The sequence below is a fragment of the Xenopus laevis genome, chromosome 4L (genome assembly GCF_017654675.1).
Source record: "Xenopus laevis strain J_2021 chromosome 4L, Xenopus_laevis_v10.1, whole genome shotgun sequence".
In the NCBI taxonomy this organism is placed as follows: Eukaryota; Metazoa; Chordata; class Amphibia; order Anura; family Pipidae; genus Xenopus; species Xenopus laevis.
The window spans coordinates 55,293,000-55,307,770 of NC_054377.1; the positions used below are offsets into that span (position 1 = coordinate 55,293,000).

The window sequence follows — 14,771 nt, forward strand, 5'->3', positions numbered from 1 at the left end:
TAAGGTGGTCCCTGTTCCCTGACTTTCTTTGAAGCATTGGTTCCCTTTGGGCTTTCTTCTTTCGATTGTGTGTATTTTGAAATTTACTATTCGACCCTTGATAAATCTACCCCTACATCTAAGGACAGATTTATCAAGGGTCGAATAGTAAATTCGAATTTCAAAATTCACACATTTGAAATTTAATCCTCCTATTCGAAAGTAAATTAGAATGTGAAATTGATCACATCTTGACCATGGAAACAGTCCTAATTTGAATATTTGCCACCTAAAACCTGCCGAGTTCATCTACAAGTCAAAGGCAGAGGTCCGTTGAGCCATTTGGAGATGTTAATAGCCTTCCTGACATTCAAGTTTTTTTTTTTGCTGAGAAAAACTCGATTCGTATGAACTAAATACAAATCATATACGATTCAAATTTTCAGTTCAGAACCATTCGATCAAATATTAGACATTCAAATTGTTTCTTAAATAACCTCGACTTGAGTATATTCGAATTAAAAAAAAATCACATGAATTCGAAATTAGACCTTTGATAAATGGGCCTCCTAATGTCCGTGCCAAAAGGCAGCACCATCGGAATAACACTGAATACACAAGTGCTTTTAGGCCAAAATCTGCCCGTATACAGTGACAGAAAGATGTTTTTATCAAGTTTACAGTTTGTGGCATTCGTCAATGAATAAAATGAATGAATAAAATATCACGTTATATTGGCCTAAAGCAACGCAGTGCTTTTGCCAAATACTAGAAAATGTATTCCTTTGATGAAGCATTACAAAACTGGTAACGATCAAAATACAAAGTTAAACATTTTTTTCCAAGCCTACAACACTTTTCACAATATTACAGAATGGTTAACCCTTATATATCATGGAATATACTGTGCTTAGGGGGCTTGTTATATTTTATCTGAGACTGTACTAGGGCATAATCCACAGCAACCAATTAGACCCCTGTTTACATTTACTTTATATAGCTTGTAGTAGCCGAATGAAAGCAAATGCTGATTGGTAAGCAATGGAAAGAATGAGAACATATAAATAAGCCATATCAGATACATCTGGATAAAGCTACAGTGAAAACAACTAGCAGCACGTTTGTTGTATATTTAGGTATATATTTTATTACAAAAGTATACACGCCAAGTCAAATACAAGTGCAGAGATATCAAAATTGTGCCCCATTTAGCTCATAAGCTGATTTTTTTACCCCAGCTATAATACATTTATTCAGTTTGACCAGCAAGCTCTTAAAATTCCAAATGTTGACTGTACTCTGTGTGTGTGATCATATGTATATGTATGGAAAAAATGCAAATCGCACCATCGAAACCCCTCCTGAAAAAATATATTGCATTCTATTTTTTCATGGAATTTCCTTCCAAGGGTCATGTGTCTGTAAACCTTTTAGAAAGTATCAACACATTAAGATCATTCATACTGAATCATACCAGGCTTTTTATATTTAGAAATAAGCAGATAAAGATCCTCTTGCATTACAAACTGCAGGAATATTAAAACACAAATAGTGCAAAAAAATACGTTTTTTTTCCTATATACATATAGATAAAATATTTCCGAACAATTTCACAAAAGCAATAGGAGTAACTTGTGAGCAGGTCTTAGCTCTTTAAAAACAAAGTGAATGCCAAAGTCTGCATACACGGGTATGGTTTTTAGTTTACTGTTTACAATCAAAATGGCACTGCTTTGCACATTTTAATCCTCATTTCCTCCATACATGTCTGCCAGTTTGGTGAAACGAGGTCCCCAGTCATTCAAAGCGCTGTAATCTTGATCTAAATCAGAGTTGGACGAGTTCATGGAGTTGAGTGATGCGGCCTCGGAGCCACTGCCTTCATAATCGAACACAAGTAGAGAGTCGTATGGGGGAGCAGTGGGGTCATTGTCAGCTGCATGCAAATTCTAAGTAAAAGAAGTGGGTTATTAACATTGGAAAGCGATTTCAAGTAACCATATCAATCATCTGCACTCAATATGGATTAGGCAAAAAACACTTTACTAAAATGCTGTGAACACCAAATACTTGCAGGGGCATTTTCAATCAAACGTATCCTTTTTCGTATAGATTTTAAAAGCACATGTTTTATTTAGCATTAGAGATTCAGATCTGTTATCCAGAAAACTTTTCTTCAGAAAGCTCAGAAGTACAGTACAGCAATTGCTAGCAGTGTCCTCATTATTTTTTTAAGGATCCATACAAAAATAACCATGCTTTCAGATATAATCATTTGGTCTCTGTGCTGGAATGATTAGTTCCAGTATGGCAAAAAACTGCCTGAATCATTAATAGCCACTTAAAGTTTCCCATGGAGACAAATTATTCCGAGGGGTGTTACAGACTGGTGCTTAAAGCAGTAAAAAAAACATCCTGCTGAACTGACATATTCACATGCATCTATAAATATGTTTACTTCTTAACACTTTCCTGTCGCCAAAACACTTTTGCAAGTCAGAATATGTTGTATAAATGTTTTAAAATCTGAACTGCTAAGATTCCTTTAAATTGTTACTGTTTAAATTTTAGTACAACAAAATTGTTTACAAAGTGTTCTTGCACTTGGTGTGCCAAATGTTAGGCACCCACAAGTTATTGTATTGACTTACCTGAAACCCCGGGCTGGTGCTCCTATCAGCAGAAAACTGCACCGGCCCGGGGTTATACCAGTGAGCACCACGGATCGATCTTCTTCCGTCTTCCTTATCGTGGCTGCACATGCGCAGTAGAGCAAAAAGTCGGCTATTTAGTTCTACTGCGCATGCGTCTGCCCCGGGAGGAGGATCGCTCCGTGGTGCTCGCTGGAATAACCCAGGGCCGGTGCAGTTTTCTGCTGATAGGAGCACCGGCCCGGGGTATCAGGTAAGTAAATACAATCACTTGGGGGTGCCTAACATTTGGCACACCCAAGTGCAAAAAGACTTTCCTTCTCCTTTAAGACCTGTTATAGAGAGAGAGAAAGACCTATAACCTTCAATGGAACCTGGAAAGAAAGTATCTACAGGGTTTGGCAATTTGCACCTTATCAGTCAGCAGCATATATTTTCTATGTGGCAGGTAAGCAGTTAATGGTATGTTGCAGTACATGAAGCTAGACTACTGTATATTAAAACTGATTAAAAACTCATTTAGGGCTCTATTTACCTCATCAATGAAATTTCCTATTTCATCTGGATTGGCAGGACGGGGTCGATACTGGGGGGCAGCTAAAATTGGAGCAACATCATTACGGATTACATCTGGACGAGCATCAAGGCCACGGTGAAGCTGGCTTAGATCATAATCCTTCAAGGAAAAATAAAGATACATCTGTCATTTGATGATGGCTACTGCTGCATTGCTGTAAATGTCTTAAGTCAGCAGCTGGCAAATTGCTTAAGTCCATATTTACACATAATTTATTACCTGGTCTTCCTCACCACCACCTTCTTCATCATAGAAAAACACATTGTCCCGAGTGTCGCCTTCTGGAGGTAGTAAAGGCTCTTTTACCACTTTCTTTCTACGTACAAACAGTAAGAGCAGCAACAACAATGCTACAAACAAAAAGAAATATTATTGTTAGGAACAAAGTTTACTGACACACACACACACACACACACACATGTGCATACATGTTTGACAGGAAGCACATATAATGACACATATTTGCACAATATTTTGTTACTTTTGCAGGTGATCCACAACAGTGTTGTGGGTCAACCTGCAGCCCCCGCTACAAAGCAAGCAGACCCTGGCTCCCTATGAGCAGGGTCTTCGTTCCCGACAGGCAAAGTAATTAGCCCCTATGTACAATAAGCTCCTTATCCTACCTGCGCCCAAAACCATTGCATTGGCCCAGGTGCTGCCACAGATTTCAGTACCCATATGCAAATTCTAATGTTCCGGTGCTGAAATCCACTGTGTGTGCCTACACCCAGGCCAAAACAATGTTTCCTGGTGCAGGCAAGATAAGATTGCTGCATAGGGGCTGCACATGCCAAGTTTCAGTCCTGTGTGGCATTAGCCTTAAAGTTACCAGAAGTGGCTCCCTGATCGATATCTGACCAAAAGTTGGGCAGATGTCGATCGGCTGGGCTTAATTATGTCGTTGGATTGAAGACAGCATTGGTTAGTTGATATGGCCCTCGATCCGACTGCCCGTTTTCTCCTTGTTATGATCAGTCAAACAAGCATGGATGGCGTATGCATGGCCAGCTTTAATGTCTTAGATTGCAATATTGCAATAGATTGCAATATCCTGCAATAGCCATCCAGTATGAAGCCAGAAGCAGCTTGTGGTCATTAGCTTACTTTATTAAAGGCAATGATTCTGTGTATTATTGCAAAGTAATTATTATGGCCTGTTTCATAGAAATGATTCAGAATGCTGCTAAAAACAAATGCTTCCTATGGTTGTAAGGGTAACATTGAGACAGGAACAGCATTCCTTTTTTTAGATGTATACATCTGAAATGTGACTAGATATAGGGCTGTGGACATGTTTTTTTTGTCAAACAAATCATTTATAAGAAACAAAGTACTATTACTTACCAAGAAGCGCTAGGATCCCTCCAAGGATTCCAACTATGGCTGATACACCAAAACTACCCGCTATAGCAGCCTTTTCCTCACACTGCATTTTGTTACCATCACACTGACAGATAGTGATCTGTAATTTTGTCACATTAGTTAGTCTCTGGCTGTCCAGCAGTGTGATCATCACATCGTATTGACCAATCTCCAGCTCCTTTTTAGGTCTCAGCTCAAGTACACCTGAAAGAATAAATAAGCAAGTGTTCATTACATTTTCTATGCAAGCAAAGCATGGGATTTATTCATGTCCTTGTATTTATATAATGCCGACACATTTCCGCAGCACTTTACAGAGATTATGCATCATTCTCATAAGTCGCTGCCACAGTGGAGCTTACAGTCTAAGGTCCATATAACATTCACACAGTACCGTCAGTTTTTTAGGAGCCAGAGGAAACCCAGACAGAGAGAACATTTTGGGGGTTATTTATTAAAGGTCGCATTGATTTTTACCCCAAAAAATTTGAGTTTGCAAGGGTGTTTTTCGGGTATAAAAAATTTAACTTTTTCTAGATTTATTGTACCCCGAACCTGGAAATAGCTACAATCCTGAGGACATGTCAATGGCAGAGGTTCCTTGAACCATTTGAAGATGGTCGGGTTTTTTTCCAGTGGATTTCATTAGAAAACTCAATTAATTAGAGTGATTCTAGTTTGTTTTTTTTGCCAAAAACTCGATTCTTCATGACTTTTCACGTTCTTCAACCCAAATTCACTGATTCGAGTTATTTCCATTCAAGTTTTTTTCTTAAATCAGAAAACATTTGAGTTGTGAGTTTATTTGAGGTATAAAAAACCTCACAAACCTTTGAGCGACTTTTGATAAATAACCCCCTAAAACGCCTTGCAGACAGTGCCCTGTCTGGAATTGAATTCAGGACTCCAGCGGAACCAGGGCTGCCGAGAAGCCAGCAAGATCCTGGCTCATTATTGTTCTATATATAGTAACTCACATTTTGAAGGCCTATGCAGATGTATTTTTTTTTTTTAGAAATCTATGCTCTGTAATGAAGAATTCTTATGAGGGACTTACTCTGTTCAGCCACTGTAGCAGTCCAGTTTTCATTGGTTTCACCTGTCAGCTCTAATTTATATGGGTATGTGTTAGGGGAGAGATCTCTGTCAATGATAGTAAATACACGAAAGCCTGGATCCTTCTGGCAGAAACTATCTTGTTGGGGCTCCAAATATGGGCCATTATCATTAACATCGCTGAGAATAAGCACAAGGGTTCCAGTCCCTGTAGCTGTAGGAGAGCCTAGAAGTAAACAAAGTGTTTGTGTCAGTAGATTTTATAACAAACAGACATTCTTATATTTAAACCAGGTTGCCAGGTTGAATAGTTTCCTAGCAACCAGATAACGACTGAAATTCCAAACTACAGAGCTGCCGCAGAAAAGTTACAGAGAACAAGAAATAAAAATAAAGACCAGCTGCAAATTGTGTTAGAATATCACTATTTGCATCATACCAAAAGTTTCATTTTAAGTTGAACTAGCTATTTAATCCTTACTAAAGTTTATCAGACATTTGTGTGTAGAGGATTTCCCACTGCGGTGTAAGTGGAAGAATGGTGGATGTGACTGTTATTTAATAGCTGGCAACTATAGGAGAATGTTTCATGCCTCCCTTACAGAAGCAGGTTTCCACTATTTTGTTTGAGGAGTATACTTATAGGCTGTATCACAGCAGAGAGTTTTCTAATCAATTAAAATAATATACAACTGTATGCACTGCCTTTTTATAACAAATGGAATGTATATAGCAGTTGGACGTTATCCAAAAAAAGAAAACACCTGCTTTGGTTAGAAGTTCAGATGCAAGACAGAAGCAGTATTAGCACTGATGCTTCACCATGAAAACCCACTGGTTGCAACACTAACCCCCCATATGTAACAAAAGGCGCTAAGTTTGCCCAGTAACAGATGTTTGCTTTTAAACAAGTGACAGGTAAATTTGCCCTGCTGATTGGTTGCTATAGGTTACTGCTCCTGGGCAAACATTGTGCCTTTTATTACATCACCCCCTAAGTATTGTGCTGAAGTCAAACTCCAATTTGTGATATTGTATTTGGGTCAATTTTTTTTTTTAACTAATCACTGTGATTTTCATGTGGATCAGTTGAACCTAGAAAACAGCACCCGAAGTGTATTATGTTTGTCAAAGTGGATGAAATCGCATGATCGCCATCTCTCACTAATTGCAATTTCTTGATTTTGCTTTAGCTGAGAGGTGTGAAGTTGTTATACATGGTGGCTCACATTGTGTTCTCCATAATCTATTTTTTGCTCATGTATCCCATTAATCACATGTCCCCCTACTGAATATCTGTCATCCAGTTGACTTTATGCTACAACAAAGGCACTACAAAGGCACTTTGGAGCTTATTTATCAAACAGTTTAATAGAGTTCACCATACTTCACCCATGGTTTTATAGCAATTATTTGGGGAATGATTATCAAAAGGCAAAACGAGAGTTTCCTCTGTTTTCATCGTTGATAGATATGCATCTAAAAATCCCAAAAAATTTCCTCTCAAATCTTCTTTGGATAAATGAACTACACTAGACAAGCTTTTTAACATATCTGAAACTCTGTCCATTCAAGTAACTCGTAGCTGTAAATGTGTCAGATATTTTTATATTAGGTTAATGTCACCAAAGGCAGTTTGTCTGGATTTTGTTATGAGATGTTCCATGCTTGTGGTGGTTAAGGCTCGCAATGGGAAGCGTCTGGCAACGTTGCCTAATGTTTAATTTATGATATTCCTCTGGAGAAAAGGTGCAGCTAACAATACGATGACTGTCACATGTGGAATTGCCCTCAGCGAAGTTAAAGCCTTGTTTCAATCAACAGGTGTATACTAGATGCAGAAGGTGGCAAATAACAGCTAAATCTTTACCATTGTCAACAGCCAGGATTATGACTTTGTAGGTGTTGTTCATCACAAAATTTGATTCCCGATCCAAATTTCCATTTCCCGTGACAATCCCATTATCTGGGTTGACAGACAGCCACCCTGCTGGGTCATTTCCAATTAAGTAACTGCAAAGAGCAAAGAGATAAGATGTCTCGAAGTATTACATTATTTAAATACATTTATAGTGTTTCATGTGATTTAGTGGATGTGAAAAACCATATCCTGTTTCCAAATAAACATCAATAGTTCAAAGTAGTCAGCACAAACTCTGAATATTGTATTAAAGTCCTGATGCAAGATTATACAAAATATGTGAACAGAAGGGATGGGCCACATCTCCCTCCCAAACTGAACATAATTTGGGCCACTTAAAGGAACAGTAACATCAAAAAAATGTAAGTGTTTTAAAGTAATTAAAATATAATGCGTTGTTGCCCTGCATCGGTAAAACGGATGTGTTCGCTTCAGAAACACTACTATTGTTTATATAAATAAGATGCTGTGTAGCAATGGGGACAGCCATTCAAAGGAGAAAAGACTTAGGTTACAAAGCAGATAGCAGATAAGCTCTGTAGAACATAATGGTGTTATCTGTTATCCACTATTTAGGGTTAGTTCACACGAGGAGATTCAGGGAGATTTTGTCGCCTGGCGACTAACCGCCTCTTCTTCTGGGCGACAATCTCCCCGAACTGCCTCCGCATGTCTTCCCATCTGCTATCATAATAATAATAAGCACACGCGGCACTTCGGTTTTTCGGTTGCCTCACGAGGATATCCTATGAATAAAGAGGTTCCACTTACGTTATCTTCTGGTTCTGTTCCTTGTCTGGATCCTGTGCAGTATAGGAAGCAACAACTTGGCCACTGGGCAGATCCTCTGACACAGGCACTTCTTTCTCCTTTGGTTGAAATACTGGGGCCTCATTTACATCTATGACAAGTACAGTGACCGTCGCAGTTGAAGTTTGCAGTGGAACAGAAAAGTTAGCTTTGTTTGTCACAACGACTGAGAGAATATACTGCTTCTTCAACTCATAGTCCAAACCCTGCAACAGAAATAAGAAGGTTTACATAAGTCATTTTATATGAATTCATTTTATAAGCAAGATGAATACATGTAATTCAAATATTACTCCTATAAATGCAAGGACTGTGATTCTATAAATATTAAATTATAGGGTTAGCTTTATGCTTCATAAGAATAATACAAAACAATGTTCCTAAAACAAAATAGTTCTTCCGGCTGCAAAACCCCCAAGCACCCACTCACTTACCCACCAACATGCCCATTGTTACACCGACTTTACAAGCGAAATTTTCAAACAGCTATGCACAATATGACGGCTCTCTAAATATACATGTTATTAATAATAATAATAAAAATAATAATAATATAGATAGTTAAATGGTTTCTGTAGAGTCCCAGCTCCTCTGCTGCCGCTGCCCAGCCACAAGTGAGCATGGGGAGACGGTTGGCAAATGGCTGTGGGTATGAGCCAATCCGGCCCTAATGTGGTGAGGCCTGGATTTTTTTACTGCATTTCTGTTACAGAAAGAAACCATACATTTTTCAGGCAAATACTTCTCAATTTACAAATAAAAGTGGATTGTTTATTTGTTATTTTTTTTTTACAAATTATTTTATCTCTTAATAAAATAACATTTTGTGACTCATTGAATTACGCTAAAATATCCTTCCTGTCGGAAAAAACAAAATAGGTGTTAAATAGAGTCGGTTGTGACCTGCTGATTTACATGGGCTGTAATGCAAAAGATAAAAAAAAACAAAATGTACCAAATACAGTAGTCAATTACTTTTGGTTATTCAAGTGCTTTTTAACACCAATGTCATTATTAAATAATCAACTGCAGACATGTCATCCATAAAAATGTTGGTTTATCCTCCAAAAATTTACATTTTGGCTTTGTGCCCATCTCAGCAACTTTATCTTGTATCCTCTTGCAATATATAAGGAATCTTATATAATAACGTATAATAAGAACTGTATAGGCCAGAAATGTACCAAATCCTCACCATCTCGATGAAACAGCAAATTTCAGCATTTCTGCAAACCAAACCCACCTTTACTGTCTTCAAAAGCCCAAAGTTGTTAGTGTCTGTTTGGATACTGAAATAGCCAGCCTCGTTTCCTTTAATGATCTTGTACACAGCATTCCAAGCATCTGTACCCTCAGTATCTGCATCTGTTACTGTAAGACGTGCAACCTCATAGCCAACTTCATTTTCAGGAACATCAGCATTGTACTGAAAAAAGAAAGGTTTCAGAAATGATATCCATAAAACATTTCCATTATTAGGGTACAGTATGGTAGACATCTGATGCTGCAGATTTCTAGCATGAAATCTTGTCCATACTTATGGCTCTGCACTATATGTTTTTGGCTGAGTTTATATGTTATGTGCATCTGTTGAATACATGTGTGTGTGGGTGTGTCACATGTGTTTCGAGTGTGTCTGCTTGGGTGTAGGTGTGTGGAAGCAATTACAATAAATGCTTCATAATTTAATTGCAGGGTGTTGCAAATCCTTCTTTTACAATTGTACCTAAATAAAGAAGAAGAAATTACTGCTTCACAATGGTCTAGGGAGTGAATCCCTTCATTGTGCATTCATAAAATGGATGCATATACATAATCAGATACATTTAATTCTAAATGCTTAAGTGCCATTACAATGAGTATATGCTTTTCTTACTTGTATGGGGGAAAACACTGGAGGATTATCATTAGTGTCTGTCACAACGATCACAGCTGTAGCAGTTGTTGTGCGATCTTTTCCAAATTCTCCATCTGCGGCTTGAATTGTCAGTGTGTACACTGGGTTTTTCTGGGGTAAAAAAAGTTATGTTATCTCTCTTAGGTAAAAACACATGTATCTGATAACATCTGATGAAGAAGTTTAGTATGAAATAAAACAGGATTTTTATATTTTTAAAAGTGCTTAAAATTAAAACGTACTGCCGTATTTGCTACAACCCAGACTAAAGTCTGCCATATTTGGGGCAACTGGGTACAATGATCAACCCACAGTGTGAAAGGACAGACAGACACACATTCTATGGTTGCCTTCCGATTGTAGGCAGTGAAGTGGAGCTGTGGTTCCTTTTCACATCCCCGTCTGCCCATGCACTGTGAACTGTCAATCATTAGTAAATGAAATGTTAAAACCTGCCCTGTTCCCGAACTGACAGATATCCATAGTACATTTATATTGTGAGGGTCAGTGTGCCATCATAGTAATAATCTTACATACCAATATCATTTGTAACTGTATGGCTAAGCTTTAGGAAGTAAAAAGGGGTACCTAGGGTATCAACTGCTCCATACATACATTTAATCCATTAGCATGCTTGTGGCTACCTAACCTAATGGTTATTAGGTCAAGAATATCCACTAGGCAATGGGTTCTCAAAGTTTTTACCATGTTTATCAAAATCACTACCATGTGTTGCCAGTTCATTTAGGGTTTGCAAGGTTTGCAACTGATACAATATCACATTTCCACCACAGAAAAAGCACACTGGAATGCAATGTTCTATTATAGAAGTACAGGTATGTCTGGGATACCTTATTTGCATTCAGAAAGCTCTGAATTACAGAAAGGTCATATCTTCCATTTTAATACATTTTTTCTAAAAAAAGCCCAACCCTTGTGGGTCCTTCTGAACCAGACCCTCTACCTGCCTGAGATCTGCTTGCCTTCTGACAACTACCCCAGGCCCTGATCGCAGCCACAAAGATAGAAGGTATACTTTGTGTATCTGTGTATGTGCGTGTGTGTGTGTGGGGGGGGTAGATAGTTCTGGAGGGGGTTTGTGGCTGGGCAGCAGGGGGGGGTTTGAAGAAGCCTGGTGGGCCTCAGACCCCACGTCCAACACTGTATTGTCTGATTACATGTTGACAAAAACAATACTGAGAATTTGTATCCACGACTAAACGCTGGCGACAAGTAGCATTGTGTGTCATTGCCCTTGGTGTTCACTTCGTTTTTAGGGCATGTAGTTGCATGACGAGATGTCCTTGGAGTAGTGCATACATGTAAAACTAATTGTGTGCAACACGCAGTGGCATTGATATATTTCATCTGAAAAAGTATCATCCCCCAGTAGCTGTCCCACCTACTCAACCCTAAAAATGGGCCTGGGCTTAGGACGTTTACATTTTAAATTCAATAAAGAGGGTTGCAACCTTGTTTAGCTGAAGTGGCCACACACTGGTTGGTTGTCTGTGGTAGGGTATGTGATCTGTTTTCTGGAAATCTGTTATCCAGAAAGCTCCAAATTATGGGAAGGTCATCTCCCATAGACTCCATTTAAATCAAATAATTGTAATCTTTAAAAACGATTTCCCTTTCCTCTGTAATAAGACCTTGTAATTATATAAGATATAATTAATCCTTACTGAAGGCAGAACAATCCTATTGGATTTATGTAAAGTCTAAATGATTTTTTTTGGAGATTTAAGGTATGGTGATCCAAATTACTGAAAGATCCCTTATCTGGAAAATCCCAGGTCTGGAGCAATCTGGATAACAGGTCCTATCCTGTATCTGACAGATTACCCTGGGGTCAAATGGATTTTTACAATATCAGTGCCCGTATATATGTGTATGACCACCTTCCAGTGGTCCAATCTATTAGCTCAAACAATCACAAGTGCAGATTAAATAATCAAAATAAATGACTGATTGGGTATTATATTTCTGGGACTCTTTTCTACAATACACATTAACCACTATACAGACTTCTTTTTTAGGAGATAAACCAACCTCTCTGTCTAATCCAGTTGAAACAACGCTGATCAGTCCATTTTGGGAATCGATAGTGAACATTTGATTAGTGGGCTCTTTGGGCTCTTGGTTGAGAATAGAATAAGTAATCAAACCATTGTACATGTCCACACGATCATCGGCATCTGTTGCAGATACTTTCATAACGGACGTACCTGAAATGATAGACATATGCCTGTTTTAATAGGTTTCTGTTTCAAATGGTGTGTGTGTTTTCAAATAAGACAGAGAACAGGTCATTTAAGATTCACAACATACCTGGTTTAGACCCTTCAGGCACAAAGCCTTCAAACTCCTTCTGTGTGAAAACTGGGTCATTATCATTCTGATCTGTCACTTTAATTAGGATTTTCATGGGAACTTCCACATCTGTCCCATTTGACACAGCACGGGAAAGAAGCTAAAATAAAATAACATTACAAAAAGTTTCATCTTTGAAATTGAAATTACATTATTGAGATTGAGATTAAATTAAAAAATACATACAATACGTTATTGCCTCTTAGTTACTTACAGTGTAATTATCAATGCTTTCTCTGTCCAAAGGTCGTGTCACATTTATCCATCCATCCTTCAATCCAATAGTGAACACTCCTTCTGGAGGGGTATCAGCACCCTGGCCTGTGATACTGTAATTAAGATTGATTTCTCTTGCATTACTGGATTTAATCTGAAATTAAAATGAATATTTTTAAAACTCTTCCCAGTCACCTAAATGGCTAATTACAAACTGTATTAATAAATAAAGCGCTTTGCCTCATATTTCTGAAATGCTCTACAAAGCATGGTTGCAGTACTGAAAAATACTTTTATTTTGTAATTAGCTTATCATGATATAAAGCGGAAAAGGTCAGTCCTTGAGTATCTTTTCACTGCTCCATAACGCTTCAAGTCCAGTAATTCTCTATTATGCCTTACAAACTCTATTTCTCCATGTGAAAGATAACAGAACATACCTGCACAAGCCTTTTGGGAAATGGGCCCTTTTCATTCTCAGACGTTATGATCGGTGGAATGACCCAGTCTCTTTTCTGTCTTTTCAAACCAGTCCCAGATTCGGGGTGGTGGGAATGTTTCACATAAGAAATGTCCTAAAATAAGGAATGAAGAATACTGTACAATAATCCATATTCATATCAAAACAGACTTTCAAAAGTCCCTGTACACTTATTTAGCAATCAACAAGTGCAGTGAACACCTTCATCTATTAGGGCTTTAATCGCTCTTTAAAGGGGCTGTTCCCCTTCCCAACGCTTTTTCAGTTCAATTGTTTTCAGATTGTTCTCCAGAAATAAAGACTTTTTTCAATTGCTTTCCATTTTTTATTTTTTATTGTTTTTCCAAAATCTAAATTTAAAGTTTAATGAGACTTAAACTTCAATATTAGAAAAACGGCCACACCTACAAAATAGAAAGTAATTGGAAAAAGTCTTTATTCCTGGTGAACTAAAACCCTTTGAGATAACTTTAAGTTTGATGTAGAGAGTGATATTTTAAGACAAGTTGCAATTAGTTTTGATTTTTTAATTATTTAAGGTTTTTTTATTCAGCAGCTCTTCAATTTACATTTTAACTAATCTGGTAGTTAGGGTTCACATTACCCTAGCAACCATGTATTCTTTTGAATAAGAGGCTGGAATATGAACAGAAGAGGCCTGATTAGAAAGATGAATAGAAAGATGAATAGTACAAATTTGCAATAACATTACATTTGTAGCCTTACACAGCATTTGCTTTTTAGAAGGGGTCAGTGACGCCCAAAGCTGCAAAGAGTCAGAATAAAAAGACAAATAATTATAAAACTAAAAAAAAAAAACCCCAATGAAACCCAATTGAAAAGCTGCGTAGAATTGGCCATTCTACAACATTTTAAAAGTTACCTTAAAGGTGAGTTTTTTAACTAGAAAATTCAAATATTTAGAGGGAAAAAAACTAGAATTTTTTGAGATTAATTATACCCTGATACTGCAAAAAGCCTGAATCTGAAAATCTGCAATCTCAGACCAGTCAAGGTCCTGTATAAGTCAGTGGGAGAGGCACCTATCTCAATTTCAAGTTTTTGTGGTCTGCTCTGGGTTTAGCCTGAAAATCCGACTTTTTCAGGGTTTTCAGGCAAAAACTTGAAAAATTCAAAATTGGGAAAAAGCCCAATAATTCGAGCAATTCGGGTTTTCGTAGTTAAGCTAAAATAGGGCATGGAAGTTTGTTTTTTTAAAATAAAATATGAGATCAATTTGGATTTTAGTAAATAAACCCCTTGCCTTTATCTTTGCATTTACAGCCTGTTTCTTTCACCTCAATTCCCAGCAAAAATACATCAAATTCAGGGCTAATATAAATGGGTTTCAAAAGAAATTAAGTTGAATCTTCTCGATATCAATGCTACAAAATCACTAGTATCTACATGCCAAGATGTTCTCCTAATGATCAGTGTTATAGCGC

At 37.6% G+C, this 14,771-nt stretch overlaps 1 protein-coding gene across 1 annotated transcript in view; it reads right to left on the reverse strand.

Moving 5' to 3' along the window:
* Positions 1-1,103: 1,103 nt before the first annotated feature.
* Positions 1,104-14,771, reverse strand: part of cdh1.L (cadherin 1, type 1 L homeolog) — a 43,089-nt gene continuing 29,421 nt past the window's right edge. Inside the window, exons 4-16 of the mRNA XM_018257950.2 lie at positions 13,286-13,420; positions 12,844-12,999; positions 12,588-12,729; positions 12,309-12,484; positions 10,236-10,367; positions 9,603-9,785; positions 8,321-8,565; positions 7,499-7,641; positions 5,630-5,854; positions 4,555-4,776; positions 3,427-3,557; positions 3,166-3,306; positions 1,104-1,928 (exon numbers count right to left, since the gene is read on the reverse strand). Of these exons, the coding sequence (XP_018113439.1) occupies positions 1,722-1,928; positions 3,166-3,306; positions 3,427-3,557; positions 4,555-4,776; positions 5,630-5,854; positions 7,499-7,641; positions 8,321-8,565; positions 9,603-9,785; positions 10,236-10,367; positions 12,309-12,484; positions 12,588-12,729; positions 12,844-12,999; positions 13,286-13,420 (2,238 nt within the window). The 3' untranslated portion in view covers positions 1,104-1,721. The remainder of the gene's footprint in view (positions 1,929-3,165; positions 3,307-3,426; positions 3,558-4,554; positions 4,777-5,629; positions 5,855-7,498; positions 7,642-8,320; positions 8,566-9,602; positions 9,786-10,235; positions 10,368-12,308; positions 12,485-12,587; positions 12,730-12,843; positions 13,000-13,285; positions 13,421-14,771) is intronic.